General features: G+C 36.2%; 1 protein-coding gene across 8 annotated transcripts in view; it reads right to left on the reverse strand.

The window, feature by feature from the left end:
* The window catches only part of MTA3 (metastasis associated 1 family member 3), a 175,679-nt gene that overhangs the window by 46,517 nt on the left and 112,666 nt on the right, over window positions 1-16,496 (reverse strand). For 3 of the 8 annotated variants that reach the window (XM_084512657.1, XM_084512653.1, XM_084512656.1), the window contains exons 18-20: window positions 11,257-11,414; window positions 6,947-6,974; window positions 4,513-4,650 (exon numbers count right to left, since the gene is read on the reverse strand). The exons of 1 other annotated variant lie outside the window; for it this stretch is intronic. In XM_084512657.1, coding sequence (XP_084368783.1) covers window positions 4,528-4,650; window positions 6,947-6,974; window positions 11,257-11,414 — 309 coding nt within the window. In that variant the 3' untranslated portion in view covers window positions 4,513-4,527. Of the gene's footprint in view, window positions 1-4,512; window positions 4,651-6,946; window positions 6,975-11,256; window positions 11,415-16,496 lie in introns of those variants that run through there. 4 more of the 8 variants (XM_084512660.1, XM_084512659.1, XM_084512655.1 and 1 more) reach the window with 3 other exon arrangements.

The raw sequence follows: 16,496 nt of genomic DNA on the forward strand, positions 1-16,496 counted from the left end.
AGAGAATAAATTAAAGAAGTGAACAGTATTATTTTCAGCATTACTGTTGTTTTTTTTTCAGATGAAAGCTGGAACTGAGAAAAACTTATCTTTTAACCCCTAAGAAGCACTATAAATAGACCCTGTCATACATCAGTCATCACATGATGACTAAATCTTAACAATCAGCAATAGACTTATTCTCACAGTTCATCTGTGAGCTTAGTATTTACCACCAAGAGACTAAATTTACTTATTGCAGACAGCTAGGGCAAAAATGATTGCACATCGGTTTCAGTGCAACACCAACTCGATCACTTTTTGCCAAACCTGGCAGCACCAACTCCACTGAACTACTTCCCACCCCCTCTGATTTCTAGTAGGCACAGTTAAATACAACATTGGTAGGAATACAGCATGGTAGGAATGATAGACACCACAGATCTCAACATGGATTAACCAGCTGGATTAATTAATGGATGGACTTGCCCTGGTTCTTGGGAGCAGTTTTGCTAACTCAGCAGTGACATCTCCCATTGCACACCAAATAGCAGTGCCTATCAGAAAAGCATGCATAGAGCCATATGTTCCTCAGAGAATTTTTCCCTTAAAGGGAAAAAGGCCTACCTAGGATTCATAGCATTCAACAACAGCATCCAGCTTGGTAGAGGGGATAAGAACTGATAAGATCTAGCAAAGGTAGCTCAATGGAATGGATAAAAAGTAAATTATTCATACACTTTAAAACAGAACAATGGCTCAGGCTTCAACAGACAGGTAACCTGAGCTATGGGACAGCTGCTTTGAACTTTATCTGAAATTATTTAGCCTCTCCTTAGCTACCATTGACTTCAGATCGTTTAAGACATGAATCCTGCTCTATTAAAGAAAGGGTTGCTTAACCTCTCCTCCCCATGAACATATACACAAGACCACTGCAAATTTATCAATATGTAGGCTTTCAACTACTTCCCAAATGTCTTGCATAGTAATTCACAATTCCAGAAGACAATTTTTTTTTTTATTTTTTTAATTTATTTATATATATTTTTTTACCTCTAAGAAGGGTTTGGAACATACAGCTTCTGATTTCTGCCCTTGGGCTACAAACATCAAGTGCCATTTCCCTAGCGACATTAAATGCCACTTTGAACATTTTCAAAAATATCTTCTACTAAATACGTATAAATCCCAGATGACCTTACCTGACTAGTCTCAGAATCTTGATATAGATTCAGAAAGACTTTTTGGCTGGTTTCAATTATATGATTACATTTGACTTCTTGGATGGTATGTCTCTTAAATTAGGCATATGCTGGCCAAATGCCTTGGTGACAGAGGGTCTGGCAGGTCATTCCCAAAGGAATTTTGAGGAAGATCACAGTTTAATAGTTTGCTTTAAAAAATAATAATAATATGATGAAGAAAGAAATTGAAGAATATGAAAAATATTTGTCTATGATATGCTTCATAGGAAAAAAAAGATCTTATATTTTTGTTGTCTTTTCCAGTTTTGATACACTTTAATCACCCCATCATAAACACTTTAGTATTTATTAGAACTTTTTCAATACAAAACTTTTTTAATGGCTTTTTATGAGCCTTTTTGTTTCCTTTCTTACTGTGTTTGATTACTTCATCTAAGGTTTTTGGCCTGAATACTATGTTTACAATATTATAATATTATTTGAGGCTGATAAAAAATGACAATATTTTATCAATATGTTATCAATAATGCAGATACTTTTCCTGGAATAATATATATACTGATAGAGTGTATTTGGATGAGCTTCTTGGCACTCTGGCTATTTGCTATTAAGCAAGGGCTGAAAATCAAAATTAATAATTCTTACCAGAAAGAGTTGGAGAGAAAAATTTCCTTCACAGAAGTGTCCCCCTAGGGCCCTGCGTCACAGCAACAATCTCTTGTGTGATCAGTATGTACTCTACACACAGAAGCTCCTATGTAAAATACAGATTAGAAATCTGTACTGTGGCACCAATAGAGGAAAGCTTTGCCACAAAATTATTTGACATGCTAATTTCTAAGGTAATCTTCATTTCAGATCAGAATTTTTATTTAACATTCATATTATCAAGGGTTCACTCTAGTTCATTTTCTGACTAGGGCAAGAAAATTTCATCCTGCTCTTCAGTCATGGCCAGCACTTTTCCTGTCAGTATCTTACTGTGCTTGCTGGTCTGGTTAATTAAAAACTGTAGAGCATCCTTGAGAGTAGGCGTTCGTTCATATTACTCAAGTTCACAGACAAGAAGAAGGAGGTTCAGAGGTTAAATGCTTTGTCTGGTGTCTCATGTCATGTAACAGAGGCAACAGGAATTGTGATGCACAGATCTGAGCTTTTATCACTTGCACAACAGGTCTATTGTGTTTGGTCAGGTAAATATTTTTAACCCTTATCCATAGCACAAGTAATGAAACCAGCCAAGTCTCCTTAAATGTTTGACAAGAAGTGACTTATCTCTGTGATTGGCTTTCACAGTCACTATTATTATGTTTTCTTCAGTATTCTACATTGATAATCCCTATGCAGCTACTTATGAAAGCTTTTCACAAAAAGAGAACTTTTTTTTTTGTTGTTTTCTTTTCTCCCAGCCCCCCAGCCTTATTTGCATTAATGCTGTAGGGTCATTCATTTAAAAGATCTGCATGTGTTAAAAACCTATCGGAGAAAAATAACAATATTTGTTATTAAATATTTATAAATTGTTATTAAATATTGTTGATTATTATTAATTGTAAAATTAAATGCATGCACTAAAATATAGACTCACACACACACATATATATATAACTTAGAAATAAATCCTCTATCTGTAATTCTAAACTAAGAAACCAATACAGAGCAACTTGTAAATGAAAGGTAGTGGTCAGTTCTGTGGGAATTTTAAGACTCTGCGGTTCACTGACATATTTCCAAAATATTCACCACAACAGAGTTTTACAATCATCTTTGATATTTACCTGTAACACATAACAACACTATGTTCATCAAATCTAATTTCTGTATCTAAATGCACATTATTGCTATCTATTGCTCTGCCTTCAAATAAAATAATCCTTAACCTTGCATCCAGCTTCTACTAAATACCATTGCTAACACTGCAGAGAAATCATTAAAAAAAAAAAAAGACTTTTTGAAAATTGGTATTTTGCAGTTTTTGAGGATTACAGTCATCAATAGCTGAGATCTAATGCAATAAACTGTGGTTTAGGATTAGGAATGGTGAGAGAAAGCTAATTTTACTTCTGAACTCTGGTGTTATTCTAGCATTGCTATAGGTAACATCTGCATAATTAATCTTGTCTTTATCTTTTCTTTGATATTAAATATGCAGAAGACTATCCTGGTCTAACAAGTTAGCATTTTCATCATTACTTTATATGTTTCCCAAGGCTTTATTAATGTCCCTTTAAAAGGGAAACTGGGTTCACATCCAAAGATGTTTCTTTATAGATTTTTTTTTTCTCGTTTAAAAACAAATTGATATTAATTCCCACAACAGAAGACCAGGTATTATAAGGTGACACATTCCCACTGGGGATGTGGATTTAGGAAAAAGCTGAGCAGCAAGCTAACAAAAAATAAGCCCTAAGACCTTAAGTTAAAACATCCTGTAAAGAGGATTGTGTTCAGCTACATCAAATCCTCTGCACAAACACAAAAGACAGCTTCTGAAGGGAAATCTTTAGAAATGGCCAACCAGACTGCAGGGAACTCAAAGTTTGTCAAGAACTGTAAGAATACAGGTTAAAAGAATTGCATGACAGCCCAATTTAACATCTGACTTATAAGGTGTGTTGCTATCTGATATACTTGAGCTGCCTGGCTGCACTCAGTGGGAGCCTTACACATTTAAGGGCTTTGCTGAACAGGGTCTGGAAGGTCTTACAAAGTGAATGAGGTTTCTGGAAAAGTTAAGTAATTTTACAGCAGTTTCTCCACCAACAGCTGTGTTTAAGACAATCCTTGATACACTTATAATCCATGTATTTAATTTCAGTTCCTTTTTTTTAAAAAAAAAAAAAAAAAAAGTTTCCTACAGAAATAAAATTTTGCAAAAAATCTCGTTTTGGAAATTATATTTCCCCTCTCAAATACAAAATGCTCTGGCTACTTCTGTAGCTTCTGTCTGAATGTGAAATTACTTTTGTCAAAGAGAGCAGAGATGAGTGCTAGTGGTTAAATAACACCTGTAAATGTGTCACTGCTCTTTAGCTGAGTCATGTGAATTAACCACATTCAAGCTCCTATCTAAAATGAAATTGCAAAGTATACTTCGGTATCTAAGCCACCATAGAGAGGCTGCATATGTGAATTTCTGCTCACAACAGGGTAGAATCCCAAAAGATCAGTTTACAAGATCCAACTGTGTGACTTTTCAGGCAGCAGTAACTAGGTCATTTACAACCATCTGCTCACAGCCCCTGTCTCCCTGCTGTCATCACTGAGGCTGTGGACTAATTAATTTTCACCTGCTAATCAGTGGAGATACCTCTGAAACTAATAAATCACCCGGTTTCAGTCAGCAGCTACTGGACTCCTGCAGATGGCATTTCTGAGAGATTTTGTTACCCACAAAGGTAAAGTGTTCTTTGAAAGGAGATTCCCCATAAGGCTTCTGACCAGCTCTGCATACAACAGCTCCCTGAAAGAATAAAGTACAATTCATCTGCTGGAGAACAGAGAATATGCAGAGAATTACCCCCCAATCTTCATCAAAGTATTTATGAATTCTGGTAGGAGTTAGTCATACAAAGACTTGGAGATACAGACTTGAGGTTCTCAGGGAAGTCTGTGAGGGAGCAGGGAACTGAATTGTATTTTCCCAAGTCCTAGGTAAGCACTCCAACATCTTCCTCTTCCCATGTAGCTTTAAACAGGGTGAGTAACTTACTACAACGTCATTGAAATACTCATTTTAAAATGTCAGATTAATGCAAAGCTCCAAACCAATATTATTGTATTTTATTTGTTCTGATGGCTGACGAAGCAGAATTCTTAACATATGCTCTTCAAACCTACCAGCAATAAGTAATGGCATAACTTACAGTGAACTAATCCTTAAATCAGAAAGTAGGTGAAACACTGCACTTTTGGTTTTGTTTTCCATGTATTATTCCTTTTGAATATTAAAAAGAAATCTGCATATTCTTCAAGTGAGGTTGATTTTAGTTTCATTTAATGATTCTGTTTTTAAAAACAAATAAACTTTAGTACAATTATAATAATGTTATTTTGACTTAGTTGGTATCATAAAAGGAGCCAGAGGAAAAGAACATGTAGCTGCATAGTGAAAGAAAACGTCTGTAGGTCCGTGAAAACTGCTCAATAAGAAACAAAGGGCAAGCGATTATGAACTAATTTCTATATCACTGGCTGTGATTCTGCCAAAGCACCTCAGCTAGAGCTTGAGGGAGAATTATGATTTATAAGGTTGAACAATAAATGAGTCATGAATAGTCCTCACTAAATAAGATCAAAATAGCAGTTCACTGAAAAAGTTAGACTTGAGATTTTTACTCTGATGAAAGTAACAAAGCGTAACTTTGAACAGCAGCTAGTCAAGTAGGACCACTACTTGGAGCAAGGACAGTTCCTCCGCAGATTCCCCATCTGTAGTACTGTCACAGTGACAGGAAATGATGGTAAGCTCACCTGCACTCAGATGCAGCCAATCAATGAGATATTTGCAATCCTATCAATAAGGATTAGATATAATCCTAAAGGCTATATTCTAATTCTATAATCCCTGCTTTTCAAGATGTATGACAGTGATAGAATACAGCAGAAGTAAAGGAACCAGAACTTAGAGGCTGATTATTTTTTTGATTGGAGGGTAGCAGCTGGTGCAGAGCATTCTCAGACTTGCAGCTGCTTCTCCAAGGGTGCAGCGAAGTGTCTCCATGCAGTCAGGTACAGGATAGGGGTCTCATGGCCACAGTTCCACGCAGGTAAGAAATGAAAATACACTATACCCTGGATCCAACTACAGTGAAGTTCAAGACTGGGATCCTAAGTCGAATTAATTTGCTTCATCTCTATGAAAAGCAGAGGCCAATGTACATTAAAAATATTTTTTAATTGAACAATTTTTTGTGCACAGTTGTGTTTTTTTTTAATTAAAAAATAAAAAGAATAAACATGCCTATGGGCATTTCTGTGATGCAAAATTGCACGTGTGAAGAGGAAGAAGGAACAGAGTAGTTAACACTGGAATCCTGATCTAGACCTGCACCGATCCTCTGTAACACAGACCCAAGGCACAAGACACTCCTCCAATTTTCCCTTTTCTCACAGAAACATGCTAAAAGTGTTAACTCAAACACAGAGCCCAGCCTCATCATTAAAACCTATATTGGAGGGAGAAGAGACAATGGCAGGTCATTAACAACTTCGAATATGGGTGACACTTATAACAAAATTTGGGTTCACCTGAATTTAGGGTTTACACTGACTGATACAGCTACAATGTGATGAGTGCTAGCAGTATGCACAGAGCCACGAGGGGCTGGGAGCACCAGAATTAGTTTCCCCGACTTCTGCAAGAGAATCAGACCACTGATGGCAAAGGCAAGACACAACATTTTGCTGAATTTAGTTTGTGAGCATCACATTCTCTTCTTTCTCAACATGCAACTTTATTTTTAAGCTTTTTGTGTGTGCTATGAGACATGCATAAATAAAAATGAGTGGTAACAGGTAATTATCACAGCCACTGTGATATCCTTACATAGTACCTCAACAAATCACAGGAAGCTTTTTGTTTTGGAGAAAGAACATGATGTGAAGAATATGAAAATTGCCTATATAATGCTGCCACAGGGATGCCTCTCAAATCATTTTATCAGCAAAAAGGAAGCAATGTCTGCTGGTAACAGCTAAAGATCACGTTCTAATTTTAGCAGTTGCAGTTAACTCATTCCCAATGGAGTTGCACTTACCGTGAGAAGGTTTCTAACTGCTTCAGCACTGAAAGGAAACAAGCATCGAGTCATTCAAATGCAGTTCTATATGCAAATATGCTTTTTGGCCCATGAAGGGAAAGCATATGGAATTTGCTGCTATAACCCATTCAGCCAAACATTTCCAGACATTTCTTATAATGCAAATGCTGAAAAAAAATCATTTTCCACACAATGTTTTATCTGTCCCTATACTAATATGATCATCAGCATGCACATGTGTTCTGTTATCAATAGGGCGTGTGTATAGGAACTGTATGCACACTGCATGCCTAGAACGGCAAGAAAAGTTTTAATCAACAAATGCACTTTCCTTGACACATCCAACAGCTATTTACATTACTAGTTTTATTCATAGATTCTAATAATGTTTTATATAACTCAAGAGATATTAAGCTGATATATTTCATTTTTATTAAACTTCTGGAGACCATAGTAAGTATTGTCCTATTTTTTTCAATAATTATGTAAGTCCCAGAATGGTAATTCAGTACAAAGAATTTCATTTCATGCAATGAAATCATTTTCTGCATTAACCTCTAACAGAGCCTCCAACAGAATCTACATTACAGCTAGTCATCAAAATGGGAATAAAACACAAAAAGCTTCCTCTTACAGCAACAGTGATTTAGTACAATGTCTAGAATAAAACTCTTATATAATTATGAGACTTTTGGATGATCCTAAAGTATACACATAGTGGTAGGACAATTCCAGCAGCTAATATCTAAGTATATTAAAAAGAAGTAAGGAGACTCCCTTGGTGAGTAGTGATAAATGTAAGGCTCTTTAAAGAGTGATTTTTCAGTGTAAACAGATTTACACTTCAGAAAAAATCTTGACCAACTTATTTCACAGTAGCGAATGAGAATTCCTTCTTCATTCAGCAATTGTACGAATAAATATGAAATTCAGTAAAGCTCAACATAAAATCATGATGTAATATCAAGTTAAGTGCTCTTGAACTATCACTTGATTTTCTGCCTAGATTAATCCCTGTGCTTTGATTCTGTGACTGAATACAGATGTTGAAATCCCAAGCGAGTTGGACTCACACAGGCATCAGGAAGGCTTCTGAATGGTAAATGCAGGCTGTCACCATAGATGAAATTGTAAAACTGGGGCCATATATACATTATATATATACACACACACACTTATTGGGAAGATTCACTGAGCATGCTGATAAGCATTCAGGGCTTGGTCTTAAAATTCCAAGGTAATTCCAGGGATTACCTTGGACATTTTAGACAAATTTCTATAATTCTTTTCTGTTCTCTGAATACTTAGATCCCTACTCATCCATTACTACAAATACCTGAATATGTGAGCAATTCAATATACAATATTTAAATTTACATTAAAATATTTGGGGCTTAAATTCAGAGTGGGCAAGAATGATAATCATTTATTTAAAATATCATTTAAAATGAAACTACAGATATTTACTTTACCTTACCTCATTTAGTTTAGCAGTAATAATAATACTTTTTTTCCCTCAGATAACAACCAAATATATCATCATAATTTTTTTTAGCTAAAAGTCTGAGGAAATTTACCCTCTGGACTCCCCACATAAGGTTTTATAGAAATATGCATCTTAAACCTTAGTTCACTGCATAAGTAAAAATGTTTTAGAACAGAGAAATGAAAACTGCTATGTACTATTGCAATCCAAGTATAATATTGAAAAAAAGATACTAATTACATCCTGCAAAAAGAAAATATGCTTTTTTTTTTACATGTATTTTTAATGAATACACACACTAAAACAGACCGGACCCTGATGCAGCACAGTATGAAAACACGCCTTAAAGAACGAGTTGTTACTTTGACTAAAATGAGATGATTATTTCTGAGCCGAGTGTTCAGCAAATATTTAAATATCTAATAGCTGCAAACTGGCAACTGATTTTTATTTATTTATTTTTTCATTCTGTGGCAGGACCAGATAAATTATATCCTGTTTTTTCACAATCATCTCCTCCCTAGATAAAATATCTCTTCCCATTGTAATCATGTTACACTGAACTGTGTCACAGTCATGCTCATCTCTGTGAACTCCTAGTACAAAACAGGTTAACTGGCAGGGACTAATGCCTATTCCCTCTTCTCCCTTCTTCCCTCAAGGAGTGGAATATTTAATAGCTGTCTTGAGCATCTGCACACTTGAGCAGTGGGATCAGGCAGGGCTTTCTGCTTTGAGCTGTAAGGACTAGAGGCAAGTGAGAGCTGAGGAGAACAAGCTACACCACCCCTTCCGAATAATCTTGGAATACAGGTGGAGGGAATCAAGGGATCAAAGGAATGAAGTTAGAAAGGTGGAAACATTCCTGATGTAGGAAAGGAACCAATTGAGATGGCATGGGAAAGGAAAAAGGGAGGGGCGGGAAAGGGGGGGAGAGAGAATCTATGAGAGAGAAGGAACAGAAATGTAGTTTCAAAGGATAAAAAGCTGCTGTCTCACATTAGTTGCACTTTTGAAGATTAATGTGAATGAGGAACTATTACTCTGTGTGTTTCTATCACAGAAGGAAGATACATGTCTATGTACTTCTGCTGAACATACAGCATTAGCTTTTGTCAGACTGAGAAAAGCTGTAAAGGGGCAGCTCACTCCTTAACTACAATTACCTCCAATTAGTAACCAATGCAAGTCCTTGAGCACTCCCTCCTTCACTTCTTCAGCATCAGCCAAAGTGATGCTTTTTTTTTTTTTGAAGGAGTGTCCTGTGGTCCCCATACAAGTGTATTTCAGATGTTACTCTTCACATTTTTTTTAGTGATTTGAAGAGCAGCAGACACAGAGTCCTGAGGACTAAGCCCCTGCTTACCCACCGCCATTGGTGTCAAGGTGAAGACAACGCAAGTTCTGCGCTGATCTCCCACATCAACCCTGGCCAGGGAATGCTGTCTGCAACCATGGAGCTGGAGAGGGGGATTTGTGAGGTTGGGATCAAACAGGGCTATCTCCCAGATGAGTATTTGCAAATGCAGAATTCACCTCTCCATACTTAAATCACCTAGAATTTAAACATCTAAACCAGTCATCTGGGCTACCTCTGAGGTCAGTGGGGAAAGATGGAGACTGTCAGCATAGGGCTCATCTCATCTTTTGACAGGAAACTCTCTAGGGAAAAATGGAAAAAAAGTGCTAAAACTTCTAAACCAGTGACTTAGGCTACCAGTCTCAATGTTGGTGACATAATCACCAGGAATTAGTCAGGTACTAAACTCTTTGCATAGCCTGTATCAAACAACTCTCAAAATAGTCAATTTTATAACTGAGTGAGTTATCAGAAGCCTAAAGGCTTATCCTCCTACCATCATCTCTGAATTGTTTAATTCCTCATGCAAAAGAAAAACAAGGTACCATATTTAATTTATCTTGAAATAGCCACCAAATTGTCATGTACAAATATTTCAACTACTCTAGCAGTGTCTACCATAAACTAGAATAAGTATGCACATTTTCCTCTGTTAGCTCTGTATTTACATATATTCTTTCCCTACTCTTATTTTATTATTTACATTTTTATTCAACTGCCAGCCTTTCTAGGTCTGTGAAATAACCTCAGAAGCAATGAGTAGTCTGATGTTATTTGCCCTAACTTACTTTAAAGCTAGGCTAGATTTTTAAGCGTTTTTAAATAACCAGCCCAGACAACAGAATTTACAAAAATAAGACTAACGTCTTGTCCCAGTCTGAATTAAATCAGGGAACAAGGAAGAAAAGAGCAGAGGAGCCTCCAGTAGCAACTCTTCTGTGACATCAAACTCTTGTGGGAAAACAAAAAATTCATTAAATTTTACCAATTAATCTGGAAATGATAGACTGAAAAATATCTTAGTTGTTTTTAAAGGAAATCAATTTCTATCCCAGAAAAACGCTGCCTGCTATATATTTCTCTATTGTGTGCTATGTATTTTTCAAGTTCTGAATATTTCAAAGTGTAGCCTCCATTGTGGATACACATGCATTTTGCTGAATGATCAGAGATATATTAAATTTCATTGTTTTCAAACTACAACTAGTAATAATTTAAAAGTTCTAATCTTTGCCACACAAAAGTAACCCTGACTGGATAAGTCTTGTTAATGAAATACTGATAATGTTAGTATGCAAGGAATGAAAAATGGGTTGTATGTTTTGATGTAACATGGCTCTTCACTGTAACACAACCTCAAATAATAATGACATAAACTGTTATTCAAATAGTGGATCAATAACATGTATGCAGTGAAGACTCATTCCCTGCTTTTCCCTGCTTCAATTTAATTTCTCTTACCTGGTCTCTTCTGTAGCTATGAAGAAACCATCATCTGAAGCATCAAGCCAATTTTGCCTCTGTCTCTTGATCACTGGAATGGTGCTTGTCTTAATGGCACTTGCACTGGCTTGCAAGGCCTTACCGTTAGTAATATGAGTAATATGGGGAGCAGCATGCTGAAATTACAAAAAAAAAAATAAGAAAAAAAAGATATTTGCCTGAGAACAAGCACAATTCTGTTAACTGATTCTGCTCTAAAGGGTAGGCTATACACACTGTCGTTCTCAAAAAACATCTGCTCTTCCTCAACAAGTACCTGCCGGACAGATTACACCTTCTGATCATTTGTGCACTTTGACGTGTTTTAGCCACAGATCTGAAAGCTCTTTAAAAACTAAATTAACTATGGCTGAAACCATTTAATAAAAAGAGAAACTGAACCATGAATCAGTGCCGTAACTTAAGCAGTCCTGCAACAGTCCAACCAATGAGACTTGGTTTCTAATCCAAGTATAGCATTAATCTAATTTAAAAGTAAAAATAAATCCACACTTTCCAACTTATAGATCCTTACTCTATCTGGCTTTCTTTTTAAATAAAAATCACTATACAGGGCAAGTGGCCCAGCCTAGCTGCTAAGCTAACAGAGGTTTACATCATCTTGGTGGTGGCCATGGTGTTTAAGTTCACTCTCCAGTCATTATATATATTAGAGCTGACTGCAATACTTCTACCTTCATTTTAATACAGGTTACATTAAACATAAAATGCTGCACTAATTTTCTACCACACCTTTAGCTGGAATATCTGGGCAGCAAGATTTAGGCACAACAAATGCTCACACCTAATAAATAAAGCTGCCTTCTGATAAATCAAGTAGAAAATAAAAATGTTTTCTGTACCGTCTGTAAATAACATTTTGGAGGCATATCCCAAGATCCACATTAATTTCTGAAATTAGATTTTTGTTTGCCACATGATCAATTATCAACAAGATTAAGTAATTGCAACATTTGATCAAAACAGACACATTAGAAGACATTATACAAATATGAAAGTTCTGCTTCATCTCACACAGATTCAGCATCATGTTTTCCTACAACGCTGTACTATTTTTTGGTGAAATAATAAAAGCATTCCTTGTTAGTGATAGTGTTTTTGTGATATTCATAAAACATGCACAATTCTGCACACTCGTGGGAGTAGCCTTTAATTAGGAGAGCAATTCCACAATCTCTGAGCAAGGAAGGGTCTGGTAACATGCACGGAGGCTAGCAGAATAGAACATGAAACCAGTCTCTTAAATCATGTCATGTAACAGTCAGAAATTACACTTGTATTCAATGTATTCTATTCATATTATGCCACAACTTTCAACAACCACTTGCTCTCTCCAGTAGGGAATTTGTGACTTCAAGGACTAATTCCAGCATCTTTATTTTAGTGCAAATAACTGAACAACCTCCTATATGTTTTCTTTGATGCGGTGAAACAAAAAGCAAACAATGAAAAGAGCAACAAGACATCAAATTTCAGTGAGTCTCAGATAACTCTTTCTTAGAGTGAAACTATTTTCCTTTACCCTAGAGACAAAAACAGATTACACTGGATTTAGTTGCTCTTACACACAGGACTGTAAATCTTCCTTTGTAGTCCCTCTAAATATTTACCTAATTTTTTCCACTTTCTCATTCACTGTTTAGACTGCAGTTTGTTTTTCACTTTTTTTTTTTTTTTTTTTTGTGTGTGTGTGTGTGTGTGTGCTGGCGTTGGTGGAGACGAACGAGCAAGGGACATGATACTAGAAGTAATTCTGCTGTTATTTAGCATAAATTCAGGATAAAATACATAGTTTGGATGAAATTAGAAATTCATAAAGGTATTTACCTGATGTCGTCTTAGTGCACAAAGTAGATACTGCTAAAAAAGCAAGCAACAATTCATGCACAGAAAACACTGTCATACACAACAGATGTACAGATTTCATAGTACATCCAAAGTAATTATTTTTACCTGACAGTGTGATATATTACCGAGGAACATTCAAGGGCTCAAAGGGCAATTTTTTTGCTGTGCTTCCCCAGTCAGAAATGCATTTGAGTTCTCAAATAAAGTGGCTAGTATATATTCCTTTCTAATTAACCACTGTATGTTTCCTTTACTTCAGGACAATCATACACAGGCAAAACATGTTCAGGAAATGTACAAGGCACAAGAAGTGCATTTCCTACGACATAAACTCCGAAAAACAGTTAAACATTATGGAAAAAGTATGTGCTTTTTCATAATACTTTTTCCCCTGGCAAAGACAGACTCGATCCAAAATTCTGTTTTGTCTACATTTCTTAGAACCTAATTCTTATTCCAGACAAGATATAACATGACAGAAAACGGTGCAAGGGTTACAACATCATCTTGTCTCTCTTGCATCATAATGATTACTTTTTTTCCCTTTTATTTCCCTTTTCCATGAGTCCTTTCATGCTATTTGGAGAAATTCTATCTCACTTAAAGACAATGGAAAAATACCATCATTGTTCTCCAGTGCTAGGGACCACATTATCTTTAATTTCTAGTTAATCAAAACAATTGAATTTCTTGAACAATTAAAAGTAGAAAATCAGTTCCTTAATTCCTCTAAAAATATATATTTACCACTCTGTATAAAAACAAGCATCCAATATAACTGTCATACTGATAGCAACACCCACAGCAAACAGACCTTTCATACCGAGTACTTATTAAATGCTTTATTACTATTACTATTATTATTTATTTTTCCCCTCCATCACATAGTTATGCTAGAAAGGTTATGAAAGCTTCAGGAATACCGCTGGTACTACCACAGAAGCTCTATTCCAACAAAAACCATGCATGCAGAATGCTACAATAACACTGTAACACTGCTGTGTGCAATTAGCAGCTGGCATTTTGATTTTGACTATTTACTTTACTAATAAGTTGTGCCATCATTTTGCAACAAAACCACTGGTATACTGAGACTCCATATACCACTGGCAGATCACAAAGCAGCAGAAGGTTCACATGGGGTTTGCCAACTGCATATTGGACTAACCTTCCTCCCCTCTGAGTGACTCCTTCCTCACAAGTTTTTCCTCATCTCAGTCTGGCTGCATTCATTGCAGTCTCTTGTATCCCTAGAAGAAAGTTGCTCTATGCCCAAAAAACATCACTAGGCTAAGGGAGGTTTGCACAAAACTGATTAAAAGTAAACTCAAGAAATGGATACTTAGAGTCTGCCCATGTACCTCAACAAGTAACTCTTTGAAACACGTTTCTGAACTCATGTGAGCTGCCTTGAAAACCATCTCCACACCAAAATTTGGTTTTGGGACCCCCAGAGAGAAGCCTCCTGATGATACGTTACTTCAGTGTGTCAATAAATGAATATATTGAAGGCTTGATGAGAAAACAAAGCCATCACCAGTAAGCCCCACTGTCACAGCAGGGAATTAAAAATCCCTGTCACAATTGTAAGGCAACGTGTTGCATTCAGAAAAAAAGTCAGCACAGAATAATCTCTTGGAACAGGTTCACCTGCCAAACAAGAGGTATCTGTGCTGTAAACTCAAGAGACTTCTGAGACCAATGGCCATCTTTTAAAGGTCTTCAACAAGCCTTTTATGAGGACTGTATGGGAGGATCATTTGTTAAAATGCCCTCACAGTGCCACCTGTCCCCTGTTACAACATTTCTGCAGCGGCACCATTCTCTCATAATTCACTCACAGACTGGTGCACAGCTCCCTTTTTGTCAGCTGCTTGCAGGTGCTATTAATCAATGCTCACCTGGCAGGGACGTGAGTTTCCCATTTGTATACACAAATGTTCATTTCTTAGTGAGCAACTGAGACACCTCCAACACTCAATGAATGCAATATTTCCCTTCATAAAAAGGAAATCACGCATTCCAGAGTTGCTATGAGCTGTGTAGAGTCACTATCCATGTGACATGTTGCAGTGGCAGCTACAAGTCCAACAAAGTTTGGATACCATTCCAAAGTCGACTACAAGGATACTCCACACACCATACATTAAAGCGGTGATTTAAGTCAGCATCTTATTATGAAGGGTAAATCCCCTATCATTTCTAGATCCCAAAGGAATTTCAAGCACAAGGAGAATGAGATGCATGTTGGAAGTCAGAGAGGAATCCTGTACAAATTCAGAAATGGGACCCAGATTCCAAACGTAGTTGAGATTCCTGTCTGTAAGTCTCTCAGCTTGTACTGGGATATAAATGGCCAAGCATTTATTCACTGAGAGCCACTGGTGTTCTCCCCATTGCCTGAAGATCCTGAAAAGAGATTCAGCTTTGAAATAAACATGTAACACCAGCAGGCATTACAGGTGTAATGTAAAAATTAATGGGGAATATTTATGCTGTGACTGAAAGAATGTTTAACTGGATTATCATAAATTCCTAAGTTGCCTTGAATTTCACATATCTTATCCTTTTCCCATACTTACAAAAAGGAATTTTTTCCATTGCCTAAATTAGCATTTTTAACTTTTTTTTTAATCATATTTAAGCAAAAAATCAAATCAAATTAAACACAGCAAAATAAAATTTCTAGACAGAAAAGAAAATGACTGGAAGAAATCAGGTGCTCTTAATATGTTCAGTATTAATCCATACTAATTAGTTCAATTTATTTACATTGACCTAATTATACCAGGTATAGCATAAACCAAATCTAGAATTACACTGAGTTTAAATTAGGTATTGATTTTGTTTTGCCACTCCTGGCATGTTCTAATTTGTAGAGGCATTAACATTCCCTCTCTCAAAGGAATCAAGGTTTTGTGCTAGTCTAGCTTACTTCTTCATGGAGATTTGAGATGAATGTGAAAATTACAAAACACGTTTATATGGGATCACCACACAACGTTGGTACTAGCATGCAGGCACACATACATTTTTGGTATAGAATTTCATTTAACAAAACATGAAGGCTACTAAAAAAAAAAAAAAAGCAAACTATAGTTCATATAGATCATATACAAGAAACTAAGTCATGGAAATATTACTTTTGGACCTCCTGAGTGCTATTTAACCTTTGACAAAACACCTAGACTAGATGTAATACTGAAAATCCTAGCCAATTACTTCTGTGGTGCAAGGAGAGGGGGGGGGGAAAAAAAAAAAGTTTACTTTCCAAAGCAGCCAGGCTAAAATACTATGTTCATAACCCCTCCATTTCACAGAAGTTACACAAAAGCTATATAACCTCTGAA

This window comes from Aythya ferina, assembly GCF_964211825.1.
Source record: "Aythya ferina genome assembly, chromosome: 3".
In the NCBI taxonomy this organism is placed as follows: domain Eukaryota; kingdom Metazoa; phylum Chordata; class Aves; order Anseriformes; family Anatidae; genus Aythya; species Aythya ferina.